Source organism: Takifugu rubripes, chromosome 7 (assembly GCF_901000725.2).
Source record: "Takifugu rubripes chromosome 7, fTakRub1.2, whole genome shotgun sequence".
NCBI classification, from domain to species: domain Eukaryota; kingdom Metazoa; phylum Chordata; class Actinopteri; order Tetraodontiformes; family Tetraodontidae; genus Takifugu; species Takifugu rubripes.
The window spans coordinates 5,588,703-5,612,092 of NC_042291.1; the positions used below are offsets into that span (position 1 = coordinate 5,588,703).

Below are 23,390 nucleotides of genomic sequence, written 5' to 3' on the forward strand. Positions count from 1 at the left end.
CCAGCCTTACGTAACAATTAAACCTTAAATGGTTTGTTTCCCTTTTAAACCTTCAACTGTGAAACCTCGGCGGCATTAGCAGCGTCCTGGTTTTAGACACGGGTGTGTTGGCGCCCGGCTGGTGCTGAGCCGCGCCTGTGCGCCTGCAGCCACGGGAGCGGCTGCCTGGTGGGAAACGGGCCGCTAAAGGTCAGCGGAACGCTGCGTTGTTGCTCTGCGGAGTGGAGGGGAAACGTTAGCGGCGGCGGAGACGTGTGTTTTCATACGCAGCTTTTCTGTGTCGTGAGGGCTTTCTGGGTTTTCCATTAAGGCTTTTTCTGTCGGCAGCGTGTCTTCCAGCTGACCTGTCGGTGTTATTCAGCTGACAGGGCTGTGAAATTACCCACCACGGGGCACCCCGGGCCCCTCTGAGTGCCCCCCCCCCCTTCACGCTGTCGCTTCCCCATCCACCTTCTTATTTCTTGGACGTCACCTCCTGGTGACCTCATGTTCTCCCATATTCTCGGCGCTCCCTCTCATATAGGCCCATTTCCTCCAGAGACCCGGTGCTTCCTGCTTGGATCCTGTTTGTGCGCCTTCAGTAACGTTCGCTTAATGCTCCGAGAGTGCGAGTCAGACCCTTGGATTTCCACAGACCCCTGAAAATGTTCCAGGAATTGTAATAGCCTATCTCAACAGTCGGAGCTGCTCTCTGTGATTTTTTGGCTGCGTCTGATCTGTTATGTTGGGAACGAGCGTGCCAACATTTTCCCTTTGTTTTCTCGTTTTTCGGTCCTGCAGTAAATCTATCGTTTATTCTCTCCGTTCTCAGCCCTCGTCTGTTCCCACCTGCGCGTCTAAATCTATTTTTACTCCGTCAGTTTGATTCCGGGAGCGTGTAACGGCTCCCCTGCTCGCTGCTCCGTGCTTGAGCGGCAGCAGGAAGAAACGATCCTCACGACTCAGACATCAGACCCGGTGACAAATGTGGCCCCAAACACGGAAGACCACGACCGGGCCGACCCGGCCTCCCCCGGTGACCATGTTAGCCACCGCTGCTAACAGCCTGCTAGTACCATGACACATTGGAAGCATCAAGTGGTTTGTGTTTCCATTAGAAATGTTGGAGCTGTGGAGGAGCTCGATGGGGGCTGAACGCCGCCCTGCTAAACCTTCTCACGTGAAGTTCAAGATTTGTTGTGTTGTGCTCGTGCTCATCTCTCTTCCTGTTGGACTCATTTCCTTGACTTGGACAGGCCAGCGCAGCTTTGTGGCGACATGTGAGGGGTTAGCTGTTCTGCTTCAGCCTGAGCTCCACAGAGCTGAGATCTGCTCCCAAGACTCCAGAACCCGCCGGTGACTTTGTTTTAGCAGCTGCTCCTGAAAGGAAACGCTGGCGTTTTATTTTTATTCAAACAGTCGGGAAGCAGTGCGGAAGAAAGGAAACATTAGCTTAAACCGCGCTGTGCCAGAACTCTAAAGTCACGCTGGATGTACCAGTGGGTGGGTTCTTTAGGATTATCTGGGGAATGTGTCTGAGTTTGCTGCTGAGAGGAACTATTCTGCCGCAATGCTGCGCAAATAGTGGAGCCGCTCGTGCGCCGCTAGGAGTTTAGCCGCGGGACTGTGCTAATGCAGATGCTTTGTTGAGGATGAAATCTTGTGAATAATTATGAGGAGACTGTGAACAGACACTTAAAGGTGTGATGTTTTACTTCCGTTGCCTCATAAAAGCGGTGGGAGCTCGAGTGCCTGTGTGAATCTGGCACTGTTGTGTTGGGGGCTGGAGTGTCAGGCGGGTCGGGGAGGGAATGCCGCCGTACAGGAAAGGCTGCACGTGTGGAATGCTGCCCCGTGGAGGATGAGTGATCGGCCCAGGAGCTTTCAAACCTCTGCTTCTCTGTAAAAGGTTAGTTACTTTAGCTTTTACCGCCCGGTGGAGGTGATTGTAGACGGGCGTCCTCTCAAACCAGCAGGATGGAGGAGAAGAGATCTGCACTCATGTCTGTAAGTAAAGGCTGAACTCAGGGCAAGGCTCTATTGATCCCACAGCCCAGAGGTCACAGACTCAAAAGGACTCCAATCAAATTAGAGAAGAAACACTGAAACGTGTGCAGGAGCCAGACTCACCTGCTCTGATGCTAACTAATTAGGAAGTGTGTGAGTAGGAGTCATTGTTTAATTCTATGGGGACGCTAGCACAGCAAGGGTTGGACAGTATGATGGTGATAGCAATAAATGGAGTCATTCAGCAGCTTCCATTATGGTAATTAAAGAATTGAAGTCAGAACGTCCACTTGACAACCTGAACAAGCGTCTGTGCCTCGGCGTCTGTGCCTCGGCGTCCGTGCCTCGCCGTCTGTGCCTCGCCGTCTGTGCCTCGCCGTCTGTGACGTCAGTTGTTGTTTCTTTGACTCGGACGTTCTAAATGTGAAAGGTTCCACTTCTGAAGCAGTGTCCTGAAAACGAGCCCAGACCTTTTCTGTTGTGTTTAGTGTTGTAGGAAAGGCGACTCAGAAATGACTGGAAATGGCTGCTAATTTTGGGAGCCGCCCAGCTGGACTGTGGGGGCTGAGTGTGGGGGGGCTGCCGGGGGTTTATGAGACAATTAGAAATCTCATCCAGCTTCCAGATGCTTTGTTTACTGAGGCGCTCAGGGAATCTGGGGGGGTGGACAGATACTGTTGACAAGGCAACCAGCGCTCATTATCTGGACGGCTCCGCGGCGAGGAGGACGGGTCGGACCCTGGTCTTCACAGCCCGCTGTAATCCTGGATTTACCTGTCTGCGGCGCCGTCCTTCCACGTGTCCCGGTGACAGGATGACACGCCGCTGCCAGCACGCGCTGGCGGCGGCGTGCGTGGTTGCTGCTGCGGGTCAGGGTGGGGGTCGTATTTGGGGGCGAATCGTTTGAACGGGGGTCAAACCCAGAGGACTGTGGGTGAGGACGGTCCACAGCGTCCTGTCCTGGGCTGCCTCTGCCTTGGTTAGGTGTCTGTGTCGGAGCTGCTTTGGGAGGATCTGCTCGGCTGCGGGTGTTTGCTGAGGGGGGGGGGGGGGTAGTGCCTCCCTGCCTGCTCCCAATTTGCATGATTTTGGTTTCCGTCTCATTTAGTTGGCAGAAGAACTTGTTCAGCTCAACCTGAAACCTGGAGGTTTTCACCTCAGGAGTATCACCCCCCCCCCCACACACACACACACATGCACGCAGGCTGACAGAGGACCTATTGATTTAGGAGCAACTCATTATGGAGAGGACATACAAGAGGGCAGTTCTGCACAACCTGGAGGGGTAAAAAGACAGAAGCTGATATTTTTTAGGCTTTGTGAGGCGACTGCATTATTCCTGTTGTACACACACATCAGACACTCTTAACGCTCTGAAGAGATTTTTTTTAAAAAATGGAATTTTCCTTTTTATGCAGTTGGAATTTAGAGATGATGTTTCAGGAATGAAAACCTTTGACTCTTGAATCGTTTATATCAGTCAAGTGTTGCTCAAATGTCCCAAACCTTCAACTGCTCTGCTCTGGCATTCTCCAATTTAGCTGTCAGGACAGCACACACACACACACACACACGCACACGCACACACACACACACACACACACACACACACACACACACACACACACACACACACACACACTGCTCTTGTTTAACATGCACATTCATATGCAGGATTCTCTAATCAGATAGGAGAAGACAGTCAGATCCAAACTGACGTGTCTCACTGTGGGAGGGACACAAGTGCTGTAATTGTGATGCTGCAAGATGAAAAGATAAAAAAAACCAACACACACACACGCGCGCGGAGTGTGTGCATAAATGTGTTGTGAGCGTTGTTCATGCGAGGCAGCTGTGAAGGAGAAAATGGGAGCCTTTCAGTGTTTTTAATAAAGACGCAGGTTGGCAGGTGTGTGTGTGCGCGTGTGTGTGTGTGTGTGTGTGTGTGGGGGGGGGGGGCAGCCTCTTCCGCTGATTTATAAGCACACTGCTCAGCAATTACATATGGGGCTGAGCAGATAAGAGCAGCGGCGACGAGCTGCTGCGTTTCAGTAGCAAAGACCAACGCTCAGGTGTGAAGGTTCCATCAGGTGTTTCAGGGTTTGACCTTGAGACAATGTCGGGCAGGTTGAAGCCCTCAGCCCCCCCCCCCCCACTGGTCACAGTGAGAGAGCGCAGTGAGGGAGGCCTCGTTCCACAGCGCCAAAGCCCAAAGGCCAGTTGTCAACCGGCGGTGGAGGGAGAACCACAGGGCGCCAGGCGGGGCGGCTTGGAGAGAGGACGAGTCAGGGTCGCTTTCAATTAGCACAGCGTGTCCACACGGCAGAGAGCCACGGGGGTCCGAGGAGGAGGAGGAGGAGGAAGGGGAGTCTCCTGCCTTCAGGAGAAAGAGCAGTTCCAGTCTGGAGACCAGGCGGGCCAGCTGGACCTGTCGGTGTCTGCAGACTGTCCTGGTTCTGATGAATCAGGACCTGCCTTTGCTGTGGTCTCATCCTTAAACAGATCAACTCTCGTTCATCTGAGAGCTCCCGCTCAGCAGAACCGACCCGGACGGCGCTCTTCACCCTCGCGGACGTTGTGTTGTTAATGTGTCCCCGGGCACTCTTCTTCTTCTCCTTCCTCATCATCCTCGCCGTCGCCCGCTTCCAGAAACGTCGCATCTGCTCTGCTAAACGCACCGATGCATGCTGGGACTGCTACTCCTGGAGCGAGCCGAGCAGAACGCGGCCCTACGTGGGTTTCCGCCAGAGGTCGACACCCACCCACTTCCCTTGGAAGGCATGAGCCTGCGCACGTGTGAGGCTTTTTATGTAGAGAGTGGGTGTAGGTAATGAGTGTGGCTATACCAACCTGCCAATTAGCCTCATACTCTCAGTTCCTGCGCGCCCGCTTCGCCAATTTGCGGGTATAAAGATGTGATTTTTGTCAGCTGGTGTTTGCAGGATTTAATTAAGCTAATGCTGTATTTAGTAAAAGTTTCTCTATAATGGGGCGGAAACTGTGATTAAACACAAGCAGGAGTGCAGTAGCGGTGCTACGTAAATACGGTCCTGCGTAGCGCCAAGCTAACGCCTGCTGGTTTCTATAGATCCAACTCCAATGTTACAGTTTGACAGGCATCTTATTGGCTTTGTCTCCAAAGCTCAGCAGGGACACACACACACACACACACACACACACACACACACACACACACACTGCATTTAGACCAGATTATCTCAGGAAAACAAACTAATGGATCTTATCATGCTGCATTTGTCTGATAGTTACAGCTGATGAGACTCAAATGTGGGAACTGGAGGGGAAAGTGCGGGAGAACGTGGAACTGGTGTTGGATTTAAGTCTGTCCTCATTACACGGACTCCTTTTACCCTGTCAGGCTTTGAGGAGAAATGGATCTCAAAAATGTCTGTCTTTAATCAGCTCTTTTTATCTGCTGCCTTCACACTCGTCACTCCATTAAATTCTCCACATTTTCAAAAAAGAAGGCAATTAATCTAATTAGTAATCAGTCAGCCATCAGACCTCCTGCCTCATTGGTGCTAATGGAGGCTATGACAGGCCTGGATGTTGCATTATTAATAATTCCATTCCTGACCCCTTCCCCCCCTCCCACCCAGCCCCTACTCGACTCACCACCGGGGGCCATTGATCACCACAGCAACACGGCGAGGACGGCTTCAAGTCCTGCAGGGACATTTATAGCTGTGGGCTTCCAGAGAGGTCCAGAAGGCTGGTTCGGTTCATGTGGCTCACCTTAGAACTATTATGGCAGGATGGGGGGGGGGTCTCTGTCATGCAGGTCCTCCTTTGGTCCTCGTCTGTGCTTTGAACAGTGGCGCAGCAGCTAATGCTAACACAGATTTACAAACGGCCTTGCAGATGCGTGGCGGCGTCCTGGTTCCGCCCTATAGAACGTGGCTCCTCGCTCTCTGCCGGTGCGTTTTGATGAGGAAATGGTGCGTCTGAAGCAGGAAGTGCGTCGTAAAACCATGGAATGGAAACGTGTCACTCCTCAGTCGTTTTGATGACATCGTCGCCTTTAATCCCTGAGAACAACGTTAAGTCCTGGTGTTGTAGCCTAACCAGCTGTGACTTAAGCACCGCCCCCCCTTAAGTGCTGCCGCACGGGTTAGATCACCATTAGCCGACGCGCCAAGGCTGTCACGCCGCGTCGTTTGATTGGCCTGAGGTTGGGTTGGTTAAGCGTTTACGGGCCTTTGGTGGCTTTGTGGAGCCATGATGGCGGCGCAGCTGCCAGCGAGAGCTGAGCGTCATCCACACCTCCTGACCTCCAAACCTCTTCCCTCGTGGATGCTCCACCCGCCCGCAGAGGTGTTGGCGCTGCCGTACCCCGGGGCACCCGCCATTATTCACTCCTGGTGATCGGGTATGTGTTCGGGTCGCTGAGGTCGCAGGACCAGGAGCAGCCGCTGGCCTGAGTCGCAGGAGTCGATCTGTGCTTAGCTTCAGGTGTGTTAAACGTGGGGCGCGTGCACCAGGGGGCGGCCACGGGCACGTGCTCCAAACAGGTCGGTGGACTTCAGGTGTCAGTAGGTGTGTTGATGCGTATGGAGGCAACCAGGAAGCAGCTCTGGGGCTGCTAACGTCAACAGTTAGCACATCTGGCTGTGTTTAGCTCGGTTGCGTAAGAAACCCAGCTGCGTCCACCACAACTCTTCCTATCGTGTCGACGTCAGCAGTCACCCTTTTTTTCTCTCTTTCAGGAGGGTGCGATCTAAGAGGGGACCCTCAAAGGGGGGTACCGACCCCACGACCAGCTGAGCATCAGTGGGTTGGAGAAGCTTTGGACAGGACCTGGTGAGTTGGGGTTTCTCACCATGTGACGCTGGTTTTAAGCTTGATTGTGTTTGTTGCTCAGAACGATGCTGGTTCTATACTTTAATTAGTCTCAGAATGTTTCTACCAGAAGATCAGAACACAGCCGGCTTGAGGCGATATTTGCAAATATTTGTCTCGTGTTTGTATGAAAAACCTTTAGTGGTGAAGCTGAACAAGCTTCATCCATCGATTGTTTGGGCTGAAATGAAACTTAAACTGGGAGGAGGAACCAGGTCCCAGCCGACTGGTGGTTCTGGAATTCTTTGTTTTTGTTCTGTTCTGTTCACACCCGCCAGGGAATTGAGCAGAAATGTTACCCAGAATGCTGCGGGGCGGTTGGGTTGACCCTCTCAGAGCCCTGTGAGGTCCTGCTAATAGAGGAAAGTAGAGGTTTGAACAGCGCTCCTCTGTCCTCGCCATCCTTTTGAGCGTTTTATTTATGTATTTGTCGGGGAGAGAGCGTCTCCGGGGAGCTTCAGTCATGATTCTGCCTCCCAGACACACAGATAAATAAACCCCCGTGCACAAGAACCTTGTTTTTGCACGTTAGCGCCTGATTCTGACAGTACAAACGCTCAGATTGGACAACCTCTTTATTCACGTGCTCTTTCAAATCTCCCCAATTGTGTCCCGATCCCTCATCCGGCCGGCCGAGGACGTGTGTAGCGGCGCCGTGCACGTCACTGGAAGTGAACTGACACACACGCCACTTTCCCAGTGCAGCCTGCTGTCAGCAGCGGGACAATGAGGGGCTCGCTGAGGCGCCACGGCGTGCCAGAATGAGGTTTTGAACCCTCTGTTGGGTGGCGCGAATGGGGTTTTTCTGCCTGTCCTTATTGATGACACAAAGTCGCATCAAGGGACGGTGAAAGCGGGACCGAACGGCAATCAAGGCGCGCGCAGGCATGAAACATGATCAGACTGAGCAGATGAATGGACGTATTATCACGCCAAGCATGCGAGAGATGGAGGCAGAATGAGCTGCATTACTGTCACATCCTTCAGCCGCACGCCCGACAATGGCGCCCTGTCCTCCCCACCGCCAACTCTGATGCATAGTTTGGATATATGACATTTAGTTTGATGCCATGTGACTGTCAGGGTGGGGGGGGGGAGATCATTGTTGACCAGGAGACGCGGGAGGAAAAGACTCCAGCCAATAATCTGCCCGGTAAACCTTCGTGATGTTCATCCACTTTTAGTCTTTCTGGTTCCCACCCTCCCCCTCCACAAACTTCCCTCCTGCTTCCTCTGAACAAGGGCACCGATGCCCCCGGATGTGCCCTGATACACCGGCAGGAGGGGGGGGGGGTGTGAATGGCTGCCATCCTGTTTGTGGCTGCGACTTGAATTGATCTTTGTGTTGCTGCCTCTGTGCCTTTGGATCCCCCCATTCACGCTAACACGCCCCATCTACTTGAATAGCAACCCTTCCTTTCCCATTAGCATCAATGATGTGCGCAGCGGCAGCGCTAGCTAACTGGGGGGGGGGGGGGGGGGGGGGGGGGGGTGAAGAGGCGGTGGGGGGGCTGGGCGCGCTGACGGAGCCCGGTTGACTGGTGGGATACGCCTCCACTGATGTACCCTTCTGTCTGCCGGCTCTTCTGGTTGCACAGTGTTTACCCATGAGGCTTTGCTGCAGCAAATCCCCTGGGTGTTTTACATGGCAGCGTGACTTTTGTGGAGATCACAGAGTGTCTGACACGACAGGCGCTGCTCATTAAAGCCCGTCCCAAGCGTGTAAAGAATATTCCCAAATTTCATTACAGCTGTGATGGCGAGGGACTAAAAACACACACGCGTCTCTAACGGGAACAATTTGTCAGCTCAGAGAAGAGGAAATATTCAAAACGGGCAGATAAACATGCTTAAAGGTCAACAAATAAAGGCAGCTTAACTTGTTCATGCTGGATCTCTGGGGGGAAGATCACATGCTGCTTAAATAAATGACACTTTTTCAGATTCAGTGTCATTTAAAAAGGAAAATCCAGAGTAATAATTGCTCTCCTGGAGCCAACGTGCACGTGTCTAACATGGTTCTTCTCCCTCCTGCTGGCTGTAGATGGTTGCCTGCCGTCTGTTTTTAGCAGCGTGTCGGTAAATGGAGGCTGGCTTCTCTGCTGCGTCCTGTCCTGTTGGATCGGAGTGTGAAATTCCCGAATTATCGGCACTTTTCTGCCATCCAGTAGCAAAGGTTTCACCTGGAGACTCACCAGCTCTTCTGGTGTTTGCGCAGATCCAGAGTGGCTCGTAAAAGTGCAACGCTAACGTGCGAGTTGGGAGTTGCGCTGAGATTCCCCCTGCGGCGTCTTTTGGCTGCTCGGCTGAAGCCGCAGAAACGCTGGTTTATTTTATTTAACGTCGGCCGTCTGAGGAGTTCTCAGGTGAAACCCTCCCAGTAGCTGCTCCTCTTTCCCACAGATCGCTAACGTCTTAATGACGTGACAGTGGCCGACCCAGTTGTAGCCCCCTAAACCAGAGCAACACTTCACAGGCACGGCGCCGGATTTCTCTGGTATTTCTCATCTTTCTGTGATCTTTCAGGACGGAGAACATTTCAGCTTCAAAGAAGCAGTTTGCTGCTTTTATCAGGGAATGTTCCTCATGACGCGACCTCATTTCCAGCCTCTACGCTTAAACAGGCTGGGACAAGAGTCGTGCTGTTCCAGGCAGAAATACAGGCTTGTCCTGGAATATCCGCACCTTCTGCACACCCCAGAACCAGAACCTTTGAGCTGAGGTGTGATGAGGTCTCAGACCAACTGTGGTAGATGGCGGGTTTGAGGGACTTGTGGAGGTGAGGAGAGCGTTTTAGACGTAAGAATGGAAGATTCCTTCCTGCCAAAGGTTGGTCTGCTCCGAGCAGAACCTTCTGTGAGTGAACGTGGTCTCATTTCTAAAGGAGGTGATTGAACTACTTTTAAAAGGAGCAAAAATGTGAAACCATCTCATTACGCAGACAAGATGCTCATTATGGAATTAGGAAAATCAAGGGAAACGCAACAAAAACCACCAAATCATCCAGTAAAACCAGGCCAACGCAGCAGAACCGGATGGGCCAGAGTCGTCCTCCGCGACCCCACTGAAGCTCATCTTCGGCCCCGGGATCGGTTTCAGCACCGGTCCAGTCGACTGTGGCCAGCACGGAGGAGGAGATGAACACGACTCAGTGGATTCGCTACGCTCAAGCGAATTACAAACCCAACTCAACTTTCTTTCTTTTTTTCTTTGGCAAGGCAGCAATCTGTCCCAGTTTCGGGCCGGAGCCTCAAAGCCTGGTGTTTTTAATGAGAGAATGTGCTCCGTCATGGAGAGCGCCGCTTTAGAGCCGCGCTGTGACGCTCTCAGGCTGCAGCATATGGCCGCCGGGCTTAAGCACACACAAGACATCTGCAGACACAAGCGCTGAAAATGAAATCGCCCAGATTAAAGCGGCCCTGGCTCAGCCTCTTCCAGAGGAACGGCTCGTTTGTGAACAGCAGCGGCGGCGTTCCGACCGGAACGCTGCGAGTGGCGTTGGAGACGCAGCAGAAGACTGCGTTCGGTCCGCCTGAAGTATCAAACACTTGTTTGGAGATGCGACTTTACACCGAGTTTGTCGGGGAAGAGCCCATAAATCATCTCCAGCAGGTTGGAGCTGCTCATTGTTTCAGTTTTTCCTTCCTGCTCATCCGGAATATTGATGCAATTTGTTTAAAAGCGCATTAGTTGCCATGTTGGCGGGGGGCCAGCGGGCAGAGTCCGGACCTGGAGCGGCGCTGCTCTCAGTCTTTATGACAACAGTCAAGTGAGAAGTTCCAGAGGCTCCTGTCAGAGTTCCTCCATCTTCAGGCTGGAATACCAGCCTGCCAGCTTTACTCCTGCTCAGGGAAGTGTTTACCTGTCCTCTCAGGTCAGACTGTTGGGTCCAGATTTCCACCTGGAGTTTAAATAAAAGGAAAAGTAAAAGGTCTCCTGATCCAAGCAGGTTTTCCTCAGAAGATTCCCTGCTGCGTAACCTCAGATCTTCTCTCTAAAAGCTGCTTGATATTTCAATAATATTCCCGCCCTCCCGACCAAGAGACTTAAATCATCTGATAAAACATACGTTGAGCGCCGAGGTCACCGTGGCAACGGAGCGGCCGGCTGGAGAACTCCCAGAAGAGGAAGTGCCGTCGCGCGTGGTCCCTGGATGCGTGGATCCTCTCATACGGCCGCATCCGCGTCCGTTTCCCCCTCAAACACTTGAAATCCATTTCACACCACGCCTGTGTTGTCCTATATGTTTTCCTGCTCCGGCTTTGTGTCTCCGAACACCTTCACAGTTCAGCGAAGAAGCGTCTAAAAATAATTGCGAGTGAGATAAGAGTTTTGAGAGCGGCTGAGACTGTTGCCGTGTGGGCGTCTGTTGGGTTCGGGCTGCAAGAAGCAGCGCCGTTAATTTGATGCTTTGTTTATCGTGGTTCAGAAACTCGCATCTTTAGGCGGCCCGTGGAATTTACATGGCTTTTTTAATGTTTAAAAGTTTGTTTGGAGGAGATTCCGCCTACGCAAGAAGCCGCAAAATCTGAGGACGCCACCTAATGGCCCACCACGGTAGACTCACCAGCGCCACCTTGAGGCTCGGCTGCATCCATTTGGAGCCCTGTGTTATTGGTTCTGGAAGCCCGTTTTACCTGTTGGCACCTATATTTCTGGGTTTTGCTTCCTTGTAGCGTAGCATCTTAGCTCGCTAATACATTTAGCGTGTAAAGCATGAAAAATTAGAATGTGTAGAACGTGTCATCATGTGGACATGAACGGACCACTCAAGCTCAGGAGGAGGAACACGCTTAATGGCTTAATGTGTTTGTTTGCTGATCCAATGATTAACAGTTTGATCTTCTAATACAGTAGATAAATTCTAAGGGGTCGTCGCTGATTCTGTCCTTGAAACGCCCTTGAACAGAAGCAGCCTTTCTCCTGACACGCGGACGCGAGGCGGAGTGAAAAATGGCTGCAGGTCACCTGGTGAACGCTGACTAATGACGGGCTCCAACCCGACAAGCTGAGCACATTTATCACACTCCGACCACCCGGGCTCACGCCGCCGCCTCGCTCTGCTAAACGCGCCCCCGTTTGTCCCCTCTCAGGATTCCTGATTCCTGTTATTACTATCATAACCTCTGTAGCGGAGCGCCAGGAGGGAGGGGACGGGAGCAGCCGTACGTTTGTTTTCATCTGATTTCCTGTCGTTGATCCTCCGCTTCCTCCCTGAGCGTAGCGGCGCAGAACGCCGCGGGACCGGAGAGACGGATGAACGCCGCGCGGGCCGCTTTGATGCCGGCGTTTGATTCACGGGGCGACGCCAGGTTTAGCGTAAAGACTGCCGACTCCCAACTTGAAGGGTTTCCAGGTGACGGGACGTGTGATGTCGGCGTGGCGCCTGATATTCGGAACAAGCGTCTTCATGTTCCACGCCGCTCCGCTTCATCCGATCCTGTCACGTTAAACTATTGTTTTGTTCTGTCCAGCTTAAAGGGGGCGTCTAAACCACCTTTCATAGACCTGTAGGCGTAATCAGGCCGCGCTTGGCGGCCGCGTTTGGCGAGCGTCTGCAGAGCCTCACTAATCTGTGGCGTGCACACTTCTGGCTGCTTCCCTGATTGAGGCAGATGTTAATTCCTCTGGATGTAGGACATCGAATTAACACTGAAGCGGGTCAAACCATCTGTGCTAAAAATACCACGTATATTTAAATTACCTTCTTGGGTCCGTCTGATGGCGTCACTCGTGCGTCACCTGATTCTCCTCACTTTGGACCACACGTCTGAGTTCTGCGGCCTGTCGTTAAAGCAATTTGCCGCCGTGACGCTCGGGGCGATGAAGCGGGAGCTGCCGACCTGAATCTGAGGGGAACGGATGATTCCAGACCACTGCTTCCTCCTCCTCCTCCTCTCCACCGTCTCTCCCCACCTCCGTCACCATCGATGGCGGTAATGTGCTGAACCGACGACCCCCCCAAACATTCGGCGCCTCGGTGATGTCACCGGTGGGAGGCAGTAATAAGAGGTCAGCTGTTACCATCGGCCACAACGGTCCCGTATGATGAATGGAGCTCAGGGATGTAGCGTTTGGGCATGAGAAGCCTCCCATAATTGTCTCCAATCAGCTCCTCTTGGTCCCCAAGACAATGATAAAGGGTTTAATCTCCCGCCAAACGGCGAGCCGCGCGCCGCCGTGATGATGCCATTATCTCTGGAAGCCGCCGCCCTGATGTATATTTGCCTGCGCCCACTCGGGCTGCAGAGCTCATCCATGTGTAAATGCTGGATACTTTTGTTCTGAAAGGCTCCAGATGTGCTCCCCAACACGTCTCCTCGCCAGCGCCATCCCTCCTGCTCATCTAGGGGCCGTACGGGTGCCTTTTTTTATCGCTTCTGCTAACGCAATGTTTGAGTTTTCTTAGCATCTGCTGGTCAGAGCCGGTGGCTGTGCACGTGGTCAGGTGTGTCTCATCAAAGGCCGTGCGAGAGGAACACCTCTAACTTTGGCCTCTTCTCACACCTTCTCGCTCACCTCGGGAGCTCCTCCAGGGACTCTGCTTGTGCTGGAGTTGATCGTCTTTCTGACTTTGACTGCTGGGTCAGACCGAAGTTCCTGAAATAGAAACACATCAGCTCTGCCTCGCTTTTCCTCTGGCCGACTTCGGGGGGAATCAAATTATGACGCCTTGAAGGGATGATGCCTGGATTTCTGTCAATACAGACTTCAGGTGCTGTTTCTCAATAACACTGTGAATTATTGATGGTGGAGCGATCGAGAGGATCTAAAATTCACTTGTGTGAGGAGCAGTGATCGATGGCTCGCAGAATAATTTAGACGGAGCTTCATGGTTGGGTGACGACTTTGGGGCGATTACGCTGAAACGCCAGCCGAGGGTTCAGGTGCACCCCGCCTGGCTCAGAAGCTCCACCAGATAAATGTAAATAATTAGCACGAGGCAAAGGGGGATGAAGAACATTCCTTCATCTTCTCGTTCCTCTGTTGAGAAGCCGCTCCCGGGCTTCTCCGCTCGGGGTGAAGACGGTGGAGAACGCCTGCTGAGGTCTGGATCCATCAGAGAGGCTCTCATGCACCGCCCGGCCAGCTCGCTGCCTCTACAAGGACTGGGTCTGACTGCAGGCAGAGGTTTTGGGGTCCATGTAGAAACTCCTGCGTCCTCCTGTTTTGGCTGCTTCGGTCCAAACCACCAGCTGATCTCTGGGGGTTCTGCTCCGTCTGACACCGGGTTACAATCAATGGCCGCTCTGACAGATCGACGGCTCCCTGCCTGAACTCCAGAGCTCCCGAGGTTACGGCAGCGCTCCTCTGTGGACGGGTTGAGTGGCAGTGATGGCCGAGAACGTCCCGGCGTCCCCTGACAGTCGGACCTGGACGGCCTGTCTGCGGCAGCGCCGCGAGGACGAGACTGACACCAGACAGCTGACACAAAGCCAAGCAGTAAACAAAGAGGGAGCCAGTAATTCTGCTCTTCTCTGGGGGAAAAAAAGAAAAGCCAGCCGTCATTACAGAGATGCTAAGAAAGGTTGCCACGGAGACCCGTCCAGCCCCGTTTCCATCCGACCCGAGTGTCTTCAACGACACCACCGCAACTGACGGGAAGTAAATCGCAGGTTTTCTCCCAGCCTTCTGTCCTGAACAGGAAGTCTGCTTCGTGGTCTCCTTCCACGCTCGTGCACGTCCCGTGCACGCGTGTGTCAGACAGTTTTCTGCAGGTATGGAGCACGTGTGTGTGCCTTGTCACACTCTCACCTCGAAACCGACCCCAGATCTGCAGCTGTGAGCATCTTCTTTTAAAGACTTCCTTAATTAAAAAGGGTCTCTAACCACACGGGGGTCTCTGCATCGTCCACCCACTCCCACCTCCTCTGGGGGATGTTCTCCTAATTATTGCCCGGTCCTCCTTGATTCCAGATCCACTTTGCCGTGACGACGCGTTCGTGGTTAGCCATCGGAAATGTAATTAGCAAACTTTCTGCTGCAAAGTTGAATTGACTGCTGGGTCGAAAAAAAAAAAAAGTAGCTGCAAGTGGGAATAAAGGAAGGAATCTATCTTTCCCGAAGGGGCCCTTGTGGCCGATATTCCTTGTTTTCCACCACGCACCAAGCCTGAGCTTGGAGGAGTCGGCCTAAAACCATCTCTGAGCAGATGATCTGCTGTGTGATTCGTGTCATGGGACCACCAGGAGACGGTGGCCTGACCAGCCCTGCAAAAGAGCAGAGCAAACAACTGGGCTGGAAGCCTCAACAACGGCGCTCTTGTCTCGCCCAGCACCCTTCACATCATGTGTTGTTTTTCCTCCTGTCACATTAAAATTCTCATGTGGTGGTTTAGACGCTGACAGGAACCGTTGGGCAGGTTCGTGTGCGTGTCATGAGGGAGCTGAGAGGAAAAACAGCTCAACATCCTTTCATTGTGTTGCGTAACTGCTGTCACACCTGTTTATGGGAGCGCTCCCTCCATACGGTCACATGGTTGACGGGCGGTTGTCATGGAGACAGCCATGTGATTGATATCCTCTCGCACTAATAACCTTTAATGATGAAGCGGCTCCAGGTCCTGGCTGCGGCTGCAGCTCCAAGGCCGGAGCCGTCACACACCGGCCGCTCCATGTGCAAAAGCAGAACTCGACCCGTCAGAACCAGGAGTTCTGGGAGGGTTCCTTTGTTGCTGCGGTGACGTCGTGGACCGTGTCTGAGGGCCCACAAATCATGACTATCATATCTGGGACATGTTGCAGTAGAATTTCAGCTGTTTTCTTCGCGTTTTTATGACGGCTCCAGAACAGGAATGTGTTCTGAAACAGCCCACTGAGAGACGAGGCTAATGTGGCTAATTGTGTTTAAAACTGTCGGGGCGGTGGGAGAGATGAGATCATTATACTGGCCGAGGTACACAGCACAGACGTCAGGCTGGGACTGGAATGGTTTCACAGCCAACGGGCTGAGAGCACAGCTATCGGAGGCTAGCAGATTAGCTGAGGAACACTTTCACTCCTCGGTTGTGTGCTGCAGGTGTTGGCAGGAATCTGGCATCCCGGGAGGAGGCAGGTTAATTAAACTGCTTCTTCCTGCTGATCTGTCTTTAGTTTTTGCAGCAGCTGAAACTTCTGCAGCCGCCCAGAGTTCCCGTTGACACCCGCTAAACACACAGTTCTGTCAGATGCTGCTTCTGTCCCACCTGCCCCCCCATCACCCACACACCCTCCCCGATCCTGCAACACAGAGGTCAAAGACAAGATGGAGGAGCGGCGGCTCATGTCGCTGGGGCAGCTGCTGCCGAGCGTGTGGGACGTCATTAGCTCAACTGTGGTTTAGATTAGAATAACGTAGCGGCGCTGGTGGCTAATGCTTCACAGCCCAGGCGTAAACACGCTGGAGCGGAGCAGCTGTGTTCCTGACATCCCTCTGTTTCACAATGCGACCTTTAGACGACCCCTGAAGATGGTTCCAAAGCTCAGACCCGCCCAGTCGGGGCTCAATTAACCTCGGCTGGCTCGCACGCTTGTGCTGGGGCTGATTTAACCTTTGTCACTCCTCAGAAGTTTCAACAAGCATAACTTTAGAAGTGTAAACCTGATTAGATTAGGATTTCACTGGTGAGGAACTAAACCAACCCAGAGCTGATCAGGTCGGAGCAGGTTTATAATCTTCCTAACCAAATAAATCACGCCTCCAGCCTCAGCCGGCTGACTGCTCCGGCACCATTTTATGTTTCTCTCAACGGCATCAACGCGCCTTTAATTGTTTTTGGATCATCGCAGGCTTTTCTTCCTCTGTTTTCCTTGGCCTGTTGCCTTGTTCTGCTGGCCCACGGCAGTTCCCTGACACAGGGTTGGTCCTTCAGGCACCCTCTTTGTTCCTGTCCTGTTGAACCTGTCATCAGCTCCTCCTGTCTCCACACGCAGGAGGAGACATTCCCACGTTATCTGCACCTTCGCCCTTTCTCCCTCCGTGCACAGCGTTCCGTGCACAGCGTTCCGTGCACAGCGTTCCCTGCAGCGCCGTGGCGTTCCCTGCAGCGCCGTGGCGTTCCCTGCAGCGCCGTGGCGTTCCCTGCAGCGCCGTGGCGTTCCCTGCGCTGGGTGTGTCCCCGCAGGTATTTGAGTGGTTGCTCCACCTTCTGCTGCCGGCCTGGAACAGTTTATGGTGGTTGGTATATATAGTGTGTGTGTTCCCTGGGACAGAGTAAACAGCAGCCGCGGCCACACCCCCCTCGCCGCTGTTACACCACGTTTGATTCCCCCCCCCCTCGTTAAATGCACGTTTCCTCCCTGCATGTAAACGAAGCACGGAGGGCCGTTAACAATATTGATGAGGGATCGTGTCCCGTTGACTCGATTTTACAGACCCACTTAAAATCATTCGGCCACACGTCTGGTTGCCAAGTGACCCGGCGCATAAAATAACCCCCCTCCCCCTCCCCCGCCCCGTGGGGACGCGCTTCTTTACTACCTGCAGGTCAACAAGTTTCAAGATCCCCCAAACGGCTCTTTAATGCGGCTGACGTGGAAAGGTGGTGTTTTATCCTTGTGAGGAGCTTCTAATCCCAGCTCGGACGGGAACGTTGAAGCGTGTCATCGTTCCACGAGACTCACCGTCGTGGTGCTGAATGTCCCTCGGAAGCTTTCACCTCTCCATTTACGCAGGCTCTCTTTGATCAGCTGCTTTGATTGTTGAAACGCTCCCCTTTTCTCTGCTCACTTCCTGCTTCTGAATGTTCTTGTATCCTGTCATTTGGGAAAAACAAAAAGCTTTAAAAAAAGTTTGAACAGATCTGAAAACTCTTCTGACCCTGACGACCTTTTGTCTCTCTTTAGGTGGGAGGTGGAGTTGCCGCGGGCCATGAGTTTCTGCTGAGGTCTCATCTTATTCCAAAATGAGGCCGACGCCCAGCTCGCCTCGGACGGGCCTCCCCGCCATCCTAGCTTTCACCTTCGCCGCCTTCTTACCTCAGCTCTCCTCGGGGGGCACGCCGTTTCCCCAGGACCTGGAACCACTCAGCCATGTGGGCAGAGAAAGTAAGTTCAGAATCTGCTGCGTTACCATGGCGACGCGCCTTTCAGAAGTAGCGCTAAAAGCAAAGCAGAGCATTATGACTCTTCACTGGGGAGCCGGGAGAGGTGGTGGTGTTAAAGTGGATATTCACAGGAAGCAGGCGTGCACGCACTTATTTAGCACCGGCTCCTCCAGGTCCGTTGGTTTCCTGTTCCGTTTAGCTCCAAGAACTGAGGACAAGGTGCAGTTTGGAGACAAAAGGTCCTAATAAAGAAGCTTTTTATGGAAAGTGCTGGAGACAAAAACATCTGTTTTGCATTTTTAGATGTCTGGGTGGCTAATCAGAGCTGATTCAGAGTGAAGCCAAAGGCAGCTGATTTCTCTCACACTCCGGCGTGTCCTCACAGGAGCTGTGAGTTTAAAGCTTGTTTTTCCTGATGTTTCCACATCAGGAAGTACAGCCGATCCACGCAGCTTCACCTCACCTGTAACATGAGCCTGACTCAGCAGCTCACCTGTTGACCCCATGTACCTGGCTCCCCCAACCACCCTGAAGAGCCGTCAGAACCGCCGCAGAGGTCCGGTCTGCTAAAGTAATGGCCCATAATTGATTTAGGAGGGCGCTGAGAACATGGCCCGCATGCTGTAATTGATCTATCTGGAAGAGAGCAACGCAGCCATTAGCGGAAATAGCTGCGCCCATAGTGCTATATGTGGAGGCCGTCCCAGGTGTAATAGGAGCAATTTGTCACCTGTGGCTGCAGCAGGTGACAGTGTGGTCCTGAGGTCCCTCACAAGTCCGGGAGAGCTCCATTATGGACCGCAGCTCTTCATCAGGCCGAAGTCTATGAAATCACATCTGACTCACTTTCTTCTTCCGGGCCTGGAGCGTCTCCTCCTGACGGGCGTCCGCCCCGTCTGAGTGGAGCGATTAGTAAACCCAACCGGTGCACAGGTGATCTGACAGAGATGATTTACTGTGTGTTTCTGGGGTCTGAGGCGGCCTGAGGATGTAAGATCCTGGTCTGGTTCTGATTCTCCACGTATCCTCCCAGAAAAGGTGACCTTAGGTGACCTCTATCTGCTCCTCATCTTCACCCTGAGTTGTCCCCCGCGGCCCTCCTCTTCCTCACTCAACTTTAGAGGATGTGAAAGTGCTGAGGAGTAATTAGAATCCTCCGGTGGAAGCACCGCCGAGCCTCTGGAAGAGCTGGTACAGTGAGGTCCGGCACTTAAATCTTTAAAGAGCCGATCGGCACCGGCGGTCGGAGGACTCCAGGACCCCCGGGTGGGAGAGTGATTGCAGCTGCTGCTGTAATCCTGGGGAGGGTTGCTAATTCAACAAAGGCTGGGCTCAGACGGGGGGTCATTAATGCAGCCATTCGCTGATCCAGACCCGAGCTGAACCTTTAGAACGGTTCAGAACTGGAAAGCAGCAGGTGATGAGGAGGCAGCAGCAGGTCCGGCCAGTCTGATTTCCGGCTCACGCAGACTTTAGCAAACGCTTGAAAAGCCGTCGCTCTGCCAGTGAAAGTGGAGAACGTCACCTCCTGTTGGCTAATTAATCTCTCAGCATGACTTATTAAACCGCTGACATCTGTTAACGAGCACCAGAGTCCAGGGAGCCACGTTGCCGATATTTAAAGCACCCAGATGTTCGGGTCAAGTGAGGTCACCAATGCACAGTTGTTTATTTAAGTGCTGCTATTGATTTAAAAAGGAGGCTGACTTCTGTGACACGGTCGGCTAATTTGCTGAGGTGGATGCTCCTCCGACGCCCCCCCAGCTCATCCACCTCCACAAACCCTCATCAGCATAGAGTATTATTCAGAACAAAAGGCCAGATGTTAGCCTGGGTGTAGTGATCCTTTTAGGATGTTTGTTGTTTGGACAAACACAACTCTACTTGTGAGGGTATTTGTTGGAGAAGCTCTAATATTTGGATTAAAATCGGGCCACTCACGGCTTCTCTCTTCTCCCTGGCAGCCTCCTACCTGTACCCCAGCTTCCAGGGGCTGATGTCGGACAACGACACGGTCCGCCTGGGCCTGGACTTCCAGAGGATGCTGAGGATCAACCACATGCTCTACATCGCTGCCCGGTAGGTCGCCGCCTCCTCCTAAACACAGATCTGATCAGATCCAAACAAGGATCTGTGGCAGCACCAACAAGCACAATCATTGATTCCAGTTCTTCAAATGAATATTTCTGCTCGGCTCATCTGCTCCTCAAGCTTAAAGCTACATGTATGCTAATAACTGAAGCTCTCCAAACACTTGGAGATAGATTTGAATACAGCAGGTTTGACCAGAGGCCACTGGAGCTGGACTTTACCCCCCCCACCTGCCTCTGTCTCTTACAGGGACCATGTGTTTGCTGTTAATCTGGCCGTGTCCTCTGAGCAGATAACCCCACAGCAGGTAGGAGAAACGTGTGTTCCAGGTGAGGTTCTCTTGTTTACTCGCCAGATCCCCGTCTGCTCCGTTCAAGGATGGAACGCGCTCTTTAGAGACGCCAATGAAGTCGCGTTGAGTTTTATTTCCTCGTCATAATAGTGTGATTACCGTGTTATTACCAACACCTGCCGGCAGTGGAACAGGTGCTAATGAAGCCTCTCCTCCAGCGTATCAGTCCTCTACGTGAACATGAAGGAGCCTGTCAGGATCAGACAGCGGATCAGCTGCTTTTCTTCAGAGGAAGAATGACCTTTTTCTCTGCTATCTTCTTCTTTATGAAGCCATCTCTCCTCAGAGGTGCGTCTGATGTGAGCAGAGAGCAGCCGCTGCCTCCTATCTGCGTCTCATTCCTCAAACATGGCCGCTCCTTCATAAAACCCTCCACAGATCCGCTCTTTGTTTGTATTTAGATCAGGGAGCAGCTCGTTATTCATCCTGGGAGATCAGGCGTATTGATTAGAGTTACTGGGCTCTTTGGCTCCTCCATCTTTTCTCGGCTCCTGAAACATTTTTTTTAGCTGTTCAATCAGACCCGAGTGGCCACGGGTGTGACATTAACTATGGAAGCCTCCGCCGACCGTCCCTCCATCCGTCTGAGTTTGATTTTCCAGGTGCGGTCCTCTCCCTCGCATGTCCGATCCTCCGCCGGGGCTCGTCCTTCAAAGCAGTTTTTCATTTTTCTGACGAGGCGTGCTCTTTTATATTCCGCCCTTCGCCAGCCTCCGCGTCGCCACAGGTGATTATTACTCACCCAGACGGAGCTCGGATGAGACGGCCGCCATTATCATAACGCTGACTCCCTCCGGATCTTTGGTGTCGTCCGCAGCCGTTCGGTGAGCGCAGGTTTATCAGGACGGGGGGACGGTTCCTCTCCTCCACTGCTCATTAGCTGGCTGACTGAGCTCAGTACTGGCTGGAGTTTAGTCAAGGGGATCGGATTTGTTGTAGAGTGTTAAAAAAGTTGAGTATCATAAAAAGTCGTCATTGTCTTAATGAGCCGGAGTCTTCGTATTTATCATAAATGAAACGCTGACATTTAATCATCTGTAACCATCATATGACATTTAGAAATTAATGAAGGGACTATCAAAAAAGACTGAAACTAATTTTCTTTTTGATGGATTAATCAATCAAAGCACGGCAATTAATTCGCCCAGTTCTGATTATGACAACACAAGGTGTGTTGGGGGGGGGTCTGGCAGTTTTAAATAGATTAATATCTTCATTTTCCCTTCAAAGCTCTGCTTCCCATTATCACACTGATGTCAAACATTTAAGTTGATGTTTACTGTTGCCATCATGCTCCAACTAACATCTTCTAAGCTGAGTTTGTCTTTTTTTAGCTAATTTGACCCCAACTGGATTAAAATACTTTCATAATAAAAATTCACTATTATTGCCATAAAATTACCATAGAAACAACCAAAAAAGTTTCATAGTTAGCAGCCAAGTGAGAGCTCACGTTCTGTTTGCTGGCTATTAATAAAGATATTATTAAAATGTATAACTTATTATAAATATAAATTATTCTAAATATATTAATAAAGATACGATATGGACTGGAACCGCAGTGATGGCGTCCTCGGTCAGGTTTCTGAGGTCTGAGAGTCTGATAATTTCAGCAGTACCTGCGACTGGAACAAAAATAAACTGTGTGTGTGTGTGTGTGTGTGTGTGTGTGTGTGTGTGTGTGTGTGTGAGAGACAAAGGCATGGCCGTGGTCAGGAGGTTAATTGGAGCTAACGGACTGCTCGTCACAGTGACAGCAGAGCACTGCAAACATCTTGTATGTGTGTTTTGGTAGCTGTTTATCTCTGAACAGCTTCGCCGGGCCTTTAGTGCCCGAGGCCTCCTCGTCTTCACAGTTTGTGTTTTTATGTTCGCAGCAGTTTATTGATGTTAATGAGATTTTCATCACAGCTGCGGTGCTGACAACGGGATCACGTCTAAGTTGACGCTTTGCTGCTTGTTCTTCCTTTCAGAAACTGACTTGGAAGACGAAGGATGTGGCAAAGTGCACCGTGAGAGGGAAGAACAGCGTGAGTACTACCTCCGAGGAAACACCTCCTGATCAATAAACGGCTCCGAAGGGGCGCGGCCGCATCACCTGCGCTAGCATTCCGGCTAATTCCTGCCTGCCAGTGCATGTCTTGAGGCAGCAGCCAGCCGAGCAGTTGTAGACCTCAGATCCACACCCGCGTGAACAGATGCAGCCTGTTTTGTTAGAGGCGCTGAAACACAACGTGAGACTTTTACTTCCAGCGAAATAAATGGAAAAAAAACAAGCGGCGGTTCACGTGTCGCAGCCACACAGCTGCATACTGGAAAGTTAAATGGTCTGAGTAATTGGATAACTGGGCCGACAAAACATCGGAGCGTGAGGTTCTCGGCAGAAGTGACCACAGAAATGGTGGTAATTTCAAGGGCAGGTTATTTTTGACTCCTCATCTGCACAGAGATTAGCTTAGCTGTTGGCAAACCGCGTGCGTGCGTGTGTGTGTGCGTGTGTGTGTGTCCGGCTTTGATTCGTTCATTCACACAGTCCCAAATGTGTGTTTTGTCCCTGACAGGATGAATGTTACAACTACATCAAGGTGCTGGTGCCGCGCAACGATGAGACGCTGTTTGCCTGCGGCACCAACGCCTTCAACCCCACCTGCCGGAACTATAAGGTGAGCTTCACCTTCGCCACCGCCACTTCACGGCCGTACGGATAAGCAGCCGACGCAGACCCCAAACCGGATCTGACCTGGGTCACCGTGCTCGCGTCTTTGTGTTGCTATGGAGGATTTAGATTATCAGACATCTTCTTTTTCTTCCTACATGTTTCAATGTTTAATATTTAAAGCCATTGTGGAGCTGCTGTGGTCAAAACTCTTTCAACCAAATTCCCAACACAGTTCTGCCAGGGGGGGCGTACGCGTGCACGTGTGCAGAATGAGGCCAGCAGGACGTCCATAACCACAGTGCAGCTGTGGGACTTTGTTGTGGACGGAGACGCATCCATCATACACTCTGTCAGCTGTCAGGATGGATAGAAAATGGTGCCAGACTGGTGCCGTGCACGGTCAGGCTGGACGCAGGAGC

At 52.1% G+C, this 23,390-nt stretch overlaps 1 protein-coding gene across 4 annotated transcripts in view; it reads left to right on the plus strand.

Moving 5' to 3' along the window:
- The window catches only part of sema6cb (semaphorin 6Cb), a 68,837-nt gene that overhangs the window by 25,008 nt on the left and 20,439 nt on the right, over nucleotides 1–23,390 (plus strand). For 3 of the 4 annotated variants that reach the window (XM_029838370.1, XM_029838373.1, XM_029838371.1), the window contains 6 exons: nucleotides 6,714–6,807; nucleotides 17,670–17,870; nucleotides 19,834–19,948; nucleotides 20,210–20,267; nucleotides 22,286–22,342; nucleotides 22,874–22,975. In XM_029838370.1, coding sequence (XP_029694230.1) covers nucleotides 17,729–17,870; nucleotides 19,834–19,948; nucleotides 20,210–20,267; nucleotides 22,286–22,342; nucleotides 22,874–22,975 — 474 coding nt within the window. In that variant the 5' untranslated portion in view covers nucleotides 6,714–6,807; nucleotides 17,670–17,728. The remainder of the gene's footprint in view (nucleotides 1–6,713; nucleotides 6,808–17,669; nucleotides 17,871–19,833; nucleotides 19,949–20,209; nucleotides 20,268–22,285; nucleotides 22,343–22,873; nucleotides 22,976–23,390) is intronic. The other variant, XM_029838372.1, reaches the window with a different exon arrangement.